The sequence below is a fragment of the Rhincodon typus genome, chromosome 46 (genome assembly GCF_021869965.1).
Source record: "Rhincodon typus isolate 14 chromosome 46, sRhiTyp1.1, whole genome shotgun sequence".
NCBI classification, from domain to species: domain Eukaryota; kingdom Metazoa; phylum Chordata; class Chondrichthyes; order Orectolobiformes; family Rhincodontidae; genus Rhincodon; species Rhincodon typus.
This window is the reverse complement of record NC_063377.1, coordinates 9,364,221-9,372,670: the sequence shown is the minus strand read 5'-3', so window position 1 is coordinate 9,372,670 and position 8,450 is coordinate 9,364,221. Positions and strand designations below refer to the sequence as shown.

The 8,450-nt window shown below is 50.6% G+C and overlaps 1 protein-coding gene across 1 annotated transcript in view; it reads right to left on the bottom strand.

Moving 5' to 3' along the window:
• Positions 1 to 8,450, bottom strand: part of LOC109926455 (GON-4-like protein) — a 45,821-nt gene that overhangs the window by 29,517 nt on the left and 7,854 nt on the right. The window contains exons 7-10 of the mRNA XM_048620312.1: positions 8,248 to 8,343; positions 6,406 to 6,516; positions 1,455 to 1,652; positions 269 to 458 (exon numbers count right to left, since the gene is read on the bottom strand). Of these exons, the coding sequence (XP_048476269.1) occupies positions 269 to 458; positions 1,455 to 1,652; positions 6,406 to 6,516; positions 8,248 to 8,343 (595 nt within the window). The remainder of the gene's footprint in view (positions 1 to 268; positions 459 to 1,454; positions 1,653 to 6,405; positions 6,517 to 8,247; positions 8,344 to 8,450) is intronic.

The window sequence follows — 8,450 nt, the reverse complement described above, 5'->3', positions numbered from 1 at the left end:
TGACCCTCCGACAGCGAGGCGCTCCCTCAGCGCTGACCCTCCGACAGTGCAGCAAGGCCTGTCAGTCCCTAATATGTCTCTCCAAAGCGGTTGAAACCCTAACGTGTGAATTGCAGATGAGTGCGATCCCTCACTGAGTGTCAATCGATCCAGTGGATCGGTGATCTGTTGCAGGCTGCTTGCCAGGCAGCAGCTGCCCTGTCTTTTATTGCAGCAATGACCATTCGCGGGATTGGATCCTCAGAGATTAGCATCGCCAGAGGCTCACCTTCATAATCCAGGTCGTTCATCAAAGCCTTCATCCAGTTCTGCCAGTACACGTCGTCCTGTGTGCCCTGGTCGTACATATCTGCTGTGATGTCTGGTGCCTTCAACTCGGCCTCCAGCAGCCCCAGGGACACGTTGTTGAGAGGCCACTTGGACCGAGTACGGTAGGCAATCAGGCGGTCATTGAGGGACTGGCGACAGAGCAACAGCAGGGGCACCGTTAGCTGTGTTACCTCCCAAACAACGAGGACACCTCACCCATAAACCACCCACCACAGCCACCCCCACCCCCAAGGCCAGAACACTGACCTGCTCGAGGAGGAGTTAGGTACAGTGCTTTGGGGAGAAATCAGGAACAGAGGGCTCACTCAGATGATCTTCTGTGATCGTACTGAACGATGCAGCAGGTTTGAAGGGCTGAACGGCCTACCCCTGCTCCTATTTTCTGCGTTACCATGGGCTTTCAGCATTTCTGCCAGACGCTAACATTGGCCATCCTACTCCAGTGTCTGAACAGGGGCTGTTTGGGTCCCCAGCCTAGAGAGAGAGGGAGAGAGAGAGAGAGAGAGAGACAGTAAAACGGAGAGAGAGAGAGACAGAGAGAGAGAGAGACAGAGAGAGAGAGAGACAGAGAGAGAGAGAGACAGTAAAACAGACAGAGAGAGAGAGAGAAACACAGAGAGAGAGAGAGAAACACAGAGAGAGAGAGAGAGAGAGAGAGAGAGAGAGAAAGAGAAAGGGAGAGAGAAAGAGAAAGGGAGAGAGAAAGAGAAAGGGAGAGAGAGAAACAGAGAGAGAGAAAATAAAGAGAGAGAAACAGAGAGAGAGACAGAGAGAGAGAGAGAGAGACAGAGAGAGAGAAAAAAAGAGAGAGAGAGAGAAAGGGCCAAAACAGTCAGCCACTGTTGGTTGACCAGCTAGCCCTGAGCAGCAGTTAATGCTCCCTCTCTATCACTGGCTGCAACTCTGTCCCTAAACTTCCGTGCCCGCTCCCCTTCCTCTTCTCTTTAACACATCACTGCTGTTGGCCATCTGCCCCTAATACCTTTGTGTGGACCTGGCTGTCAGATCCCGTCTGATACACACTCCCACGGAACGCCCCTGGGTCACTCAGCCGAGGTGGCCAGCACTGTATAAACGTAGCTGCCGCCCTCCCACCTCCGGGAGCAACAGCGCAGTCTGCATACCTGGTAGGAGTCCATGCAGACCTCATTCGAAGCCAGCTCCTCATCCACAGCGTGTAGCTTCTCCATGAAGCTGGTGTCGCGGCTCTGCCTGTGCTTGGCTTTAGGGGGTAGTGGTGGGGGGCCCATGGGAATGGTCTCCACACTGAGGTGCCTCGCAGCCACTCCGAGCCCACTGTCCCTCTCAGTAACACCGGGGAGCTGAACAAAACAAGCCAGGCCAAGACATCAGCATCCTGCAAGCAATAACCCACCCTTCCAACCATCTGTGGACACATTCGGGATTCTGGCCCAACAGCACAGGCTGGAGCAAGAGGCCACTCAGTCCAATGTGTTACTGTCACTCCCTGGGGCTCTTTCCCCAGATCCCTGCTTCACTCTGCCACAGGTCACGGCTGAATGTGTAACCTCTGCCCTGTGGGGCAGGGCATTACAGTCCCTGCCCACACGCTGCGCAGAAGGCTCTCTCCCCTCATGCCCCCTCTGGTTCCTGTGCCCGACACTCGACATCTATGCCCCTGGTGATGATGCTGTCGCTTTCAGACATTATCTTGGTCCTGGTTTTATTTTTGAAGGGAGGCTGTAAGGCTGAGGCGCTGATCTGCCTACTGAAGACCACTTGAGTAAACAGCTTGGGAGGCCTTGGGTTTTCCTTTAAATGCAGCCTGAATGGGGCGTAGCCAGCTCTCACAGGTCAGGATTGCTGGGTAGCATAAAGAAAGTATTGGGGTCTCAACAGAGTGAACGTCTCCCAGCTGCGACTCTCTGAATTTTCTCCTCGTTTTCTCCTTCTGGAGTGGAGAACTGCATGTGAGAATCGGTGTCTGAATTTTCCTTTTTCTATTGGCCAAGGGGTGTGTTTATGGGATGTGGCTAATTTGGAACAATTCATTATTAGTAGGTACTGTATCTATTATTATGGCAAGTTTTCCAATAAACTTGTAATTCTAAATTCCTCTTTCTTTGGTTGTATTTTAACTGCAGTGTTTAAATAAATTGTGTTTTGCTTAACGTTGAGTAGTTTGTATCTGGAACATGGTACTTCTCATTTACCTTTAAAACGAGAACAAGTTAGGGTCTAGGTGACCTTCTTAAAATATTTTGAGGGGAGCGTCTGGTCTGGTCCATAACAGCAACCCCCCCTCCACTCCCTGCCAGTGATCAGCCCCATAGCAACAGGTAATCCAACACTTAAAGGTCAGCTCGAAGGAGGGTGACCCCAGTATCTCCTCCTCGCTGACATCCGTGCCCCGACAGTCATGCAGATAACAAGTTCTACAATCTCATTCTGCACTCCCTCTCCCTATTTTGCCATTACTAATTCCCACGGCCACATTCGTGTGGCAACCCACTGTATAAAACACATCATATTTTTCATTAGCAAGTGACACCCCCTTGAACACAGGGTGTTATTACAGCGAGATATGGTCATATGCACAGTTCCTATTACAACACAGAGAGGGGGAGGGATTTATATTGAAAACACCAGGCCAAAACGTACATGGGGAGCTTACTTAACCTGTAGCCATTCAATTTAACTTCAATACTCCGATTCCACTTCCATCTGAAACTGTAATGTTGCAATGATGTAAACTTCCAAACCAGGCTGAAACAAACAGCAATACCACTTTCTGAAATAATCACCTTCCTGAGATACACTCATCGAGGTCTACAGCATGGAAACAGGCCCTTCAGCCCAACTTATCCATGCCACCCAGTTTTCTCAATTAATCTAGTCCCATTTGCCCTCCGTACCTATCCCATCCACGTCCCTGTCTAAATGTTACTTAAAATGACAAAACTATACTCGCTTCCACCACTACCTCTGGCAGCCTGTTCCAGACACTCACCACCCTCTGTGTGAATAAAACTGCCCCCCCGGACCCTGTTGTATCTCTGCCCTCTCACCTTAAACCTATGGCCTCTAGTTTTAGACTCCCCTACCCTGGGGAAAAGCTGTCGGCTATCTACCTTAGACAACAAGGTGCAGAGCTGGATGAACACAGCAGGCCAAGATGCTGCTTGGCCTGCTGTGTTCATCTAGCTCTGCACCTTGTTGTCTCGGATTCTCCAGCATCTGCAGTTCCTACTATGTCGGCTACCTACCTTATCTGTGCCTCTCATGATTTTGTAGACCTCTGTAAGGTCACACCTCAGTATTCTGTGCTCCAGGGATAAAAGTCTCAGCCTATCCAACGTCTCCATATAACTCAAGTCTTCCAGCCAGGTAACCTCCCAGTAAATCTTGTGTGCTGTCTTTCTAGTTTAATGTCGTTTCTATAGTAGGACGACCAGAACTGCACATAGTACAGTATCCCAAATGTCTTGTACAGTTGAAAAAAATTATCCCAACTCCCACACTCAGCATGCTGAAAGCAAACACGCCAAAAGCCTTCTTCACCAGATAAAGGAACAAGGAATTAAAAGCAACAGGACAATTAGCCATCCCTGGGAAGATGCATCAAAGCTAGACAAAGAAACTGACTGGTTACTGGCTGCCTTATGTCACAAGGTTAACTCCAGAAAAACTTCAGCAGTTAATGACAGGAAAGGCTGTGTTTCAAACAGGCAAATTAACATGGAATGGGGCAAGAAACAGAGAAGCTAGAAACAAAAAGAGAAATTGCTGGAAAACCTCAGCAGGCCTGGCAGCACCTGTGTTAACATTTTGGGTTCAGTGACCTTTCCTCAGAGCTGATGGTAGCTACGAAATGGTTTGGTTTATACGCAGAAGGTAGGGGGGTACGAGGAGGTGGTAAGGAGTAAACGATAGGTGGGGATAAGCCCAAAGAGAGACGAGGAGAAGGTTTGGACAGGCAAAGGAGTGGATAACAATCGGGCTGGGAGAATGAATAGCTCTCAGAGGACAAGTAGTGGCAAACAATGGGTTGTGTGTGATAGCAGGCCATGTGATAACAAGAGATAACACAGTGTGGGAGCTGGAGGAACACGGCAGGCCAGGCAGCAACAGACGAGCAGGAAAGCTGATGTTTCAGGTCGGGACCTTTCCTGTTCCTCTGATGCTGCCTGGCCTGCTGTGTTCCTCCAGCTCCACGCTGTGTTATCTCCGACTCTAGCATTGGCAGCTCTTACTATCTCCATGTAATAACAAGGCCTGGTGTGTGGGGGTTGGGATAACGACAAGGGCAAAGCTCCCTCAAGCCCTAAAATTGCTGAACTCAGTACTGAGTCTAGAAGGCTGCAGGGTTCCCAAATGGAAAATAAGACCATCAGGCTTGGGGGCAGAAATTAGGCCATTTGGCCCATCGAGTCTGCTTCGCCATTCAATCATGGCTGATAAATTCCTCAACCCCATTCTCCCGCTTTCTCCCTGTAACCTTTGATCCTCTTGATAATCAAGAACCTGTCTATCCCAGTCTTAAATGTACTCAATGACCTGGCCTCCACAGCCTTCTGTGGCATTGGAGCACTGCAGCAGGCCCGGGGCTGAGATGTTGGCCAGGGAACACAGTGATATGTTGAAATGGCAGGTCACAGGAAACATCGAAACAAAGAAGCTAGGAGCAGGAGGCGACCATTCGGCCCTTCGAGCCTACTCCACCATTCATCACAATCATGGCTGATCGTCCAACTCATTAGCCTAATCCTGCGTTCTCCCCGTAATCTATGATCCCATTCACCCCAAGTACCTCTCGAATACATTCAATGTTTTGGCATCAACTACTTCCTGAGGTAATGAATCCCACAGGCTCTCCACTCTTTGGGTGAAGAAATGTCTCCTCTTCTCCGTCCTAAATGGTCTACCCTGATTGCTCATACTGTGACCCCCTGGTTCTGGACACACCCACCATCGGGAACATCCTTCCTGCATCTACCCTGTCCAGTCCCGTTAGAATTTTGTAAGTCTCTATGAGATCCCCCCATCAGGAAGCTCAGGGTCTTTTCTGTGGACAGAACGTGTGTGTTTCGCCAACTGGTCACCCAGTCTTTGTTTCTCCAGTGTAGAGGAGACCACATTGTGAGCAGCGAATGCAGTGGACAGAGATAACGAGAAGCCGGGTTGACAGCAGCTGACTTTCACTCCTGATAACATAGCAAGCAACGGACTTGGTGACTTCAAAAGTGTCACAAATAACGTCACACCATTAACAAAAACAGAAAATCCTGTAAGGATTCAATGCCAGCGTCCTTGAGCAGCAGAACTCTGGAGAAAAACACTGCACAAGAATCGAACCCTGGACATATCCCGAGACAGGTGCTGCTGCTTGGAATTGTAGCTAAATTCCACCTTTCATCAGGTAACAGCTAAGCTGGGTTGGGAAGCTGAACTCGTTTACTTGAGGGGTTTTATTGCTGCTTGCGATAACGTTTAAATCATTGCCCGAGTATTTGATTGTGAAATGTCTCAAGCAGCTGAAGTAAAGGTCCAGAAACAGAAATTACCCGAAAAGGCCTGGCAGCCACCGTGGAGAGAAATCAGAGTTAACGTTTCAGGTTGAGTGACCCTTCCCCAGAACTGAACTGAAGGTAGTTTGTGGTAACTTACCCACAACAAGGTCACAGAGAGATCGGGAACACCACCCTCTGTGAGTTTCCCTCAGTGCCCCATGCACCATCCTGACTTGGAAATGAATCCTTCAGTGTTACTGGGGACAAATCCTGGAGCTTGGTCCCTAACAGGCAGGACTGCAGCGATTCAAGAAGGCAGCTCACCGCTACCTTCTCGAAGGGAGCCAGAGCTTTCCCACGACAGCCATTCCCAAACAAAAAATTATTTGAAAGGCGGAGAAACAGTGGCCAGGGTATCCACACACACACAAACTAAAGTTCAACGTTAGAAGGCAGTTACAGGGAGTGGCTGGGGCGAATTGGTGAACCTAAGGGAGATAGCCAGAGAAGAACAGGGTGATGGGGGCGTAAGGGAGACGGGAGGAGGCTACTGTAAAGCACTAACACTGACACCGAGCCAAACACAAGAACAAAACTCACTTACCTCAAGAGAGGCACTCTCCTCCTCGGTCTCCAACAGCTCCTGCCTGGACCGTGGTCGGCCACTTCCTGCAGGAGAGGAAGTGGTGCTCTCAGCATCACTCTCCAGGAAGCCCTACAATGGGTCGAGACTGGATATCAGGAAGGTGAGAGGGCAAAGGGACGTCAATTACAACCAACAGCCAGGTTCCCGTACCACACACAGGTAAAAGCAGATGGGGAGGGGGGGATGACTGTGACCCCCTTCCATTATCTGTGTCTTCCCTACATCTCACTTGCTTCTCTCTCTCTCTCTCTCTCCCTCTTTATTGAGTACTTGGCTGTGGTTCCAGTCATTGAGCCCGAGTTTCTGAAACTCCCTCTCCCATCGACCTTTCCCTTCTCCCTCTTCCCTTTCCTGACAGCACCTTCCAAAGCAATGAACACGACCATCTTGAAGGACAGGGGCAGCAGCAGGTACTTGGTAACACCACGCTCTGCGAGTTTCCCACTGAGCCACCCGACTTGGAAATATATCAGTCATTCCTCTCAAATTCCTGGATTGGCGGTGCTAAATTGTCCCCTAGTGCCCAGGGATGTGTGGGTTAGGGTGGATTGCCCATGCTAAATTGTCCCCTAGTGCCCAGGGATGTGTGGGTTAGGGTGGATTGGCCATGCTAAATTGTCCCCTAGTGCCCAGGGATGTGTGGGTTAGGGTGGATTGGCCGTGTTAAATTGTCCCGTAGTGCCCAGGGATGTGTGGGTTACGGTGGATTGGCCGTGCTAAATTGTCCCATAGTGCCCAGGGATGTGCAGGTTAGGGTGGATTGGCCGTGCTAAATTGTCCCGTAGTACCCAGGGATGTGCAGGTTAGGGTGGATTGGCCGTGCTACATTATCCCCTAGTGCCTGGGGATGTGCAGGTTAGCGTGGATTGGCTGTGCTAAATTGCCCCGTAGTGCCCAGGGACGTGCAGGTTAGGGTGGATTAGCCGTGAGAAATGCAGCGTTACAGGGATAGCATTGGGGGGGGGGGTGGTCTGGCTGGGGTGCGCTCGGAGGGTCGGTGCGGACCCGATGGGTCGAATGGCCTGCTCCCCCACTGTAGGGGATTCTATCATCTGTTCAGCTCAACCAGGGTGCTGACACCAGTCTTTCATCATGCTGCTCTCTGGGGGGTTTAGGAGAAAGAGCAGTGATCTCAATGACAGGGTCTGGCAGTGTCCACAGCAAGAAGCTGCTCCCCTCCCCTTGTCAGCTCCTACTGTTGAAAGTGGCAGAGGTCACAGCCCCAGGACATTACAGACTGAGGGTGGTGCGGTTTTCTCTCTCACTCTCTTAGGGGGCCTTGTCATTCTCTCACCCAGAGAGCACTGCATGCTCCGGCAATGAGTATATTCTAGACAGAGATCAAACAAATGTTGGATAATGAGGGAATCGAGATAGTGGGATGAAGTCAGGAAATCAAACACGGTCTTAGCGAAAGGCAGAGCAGATCCTGAGGGGTTGGAATCTACTCCAATTCCTTATGCTGCGCCACTGGGAGAAAACGGTCAGCTGACAGCACCAGTGGAGCAAGGTTCTCTCAACACTGTCCACACCGCGCTCCCAGAATGTTTAGACCGTTTGAGCCTGCAAGCAATCTCTGACTGGGGTGCCTTCGCAAGGCTGTGAGCACCCAGCCAGCATCTGCTGAGGCCCTCACCCAGAGGGAGTGTGATACAGGAGGGAGGGGCGGATCCCACATCAGCTCAGGGTAGTGGGAAGGCTGGGGATTGACCCATGATCCTAAGCACCAAGAGGGAATGACAGAAAGACGGCAGGTATATCGCGCTCCCCCGCGAGAAGGTTTGAAAGGAGAGAGGGTACCTCCTCTGCTGTCTCATCTTCCTCCTCCTCCTCGGGTCTGTACTCTTCATCAGACGAGTCTTCCTCCTCCAGAGGGATGTCAATAAACTGGGGAGCCTGCAACACACAATCCTTATCCAACAATGGGCAGAACAGAATGTAATTATTCAGACCCAGAACCGCATCGCTCCAGCTACTCACTGACCCACAGCTCGATCCTCCAA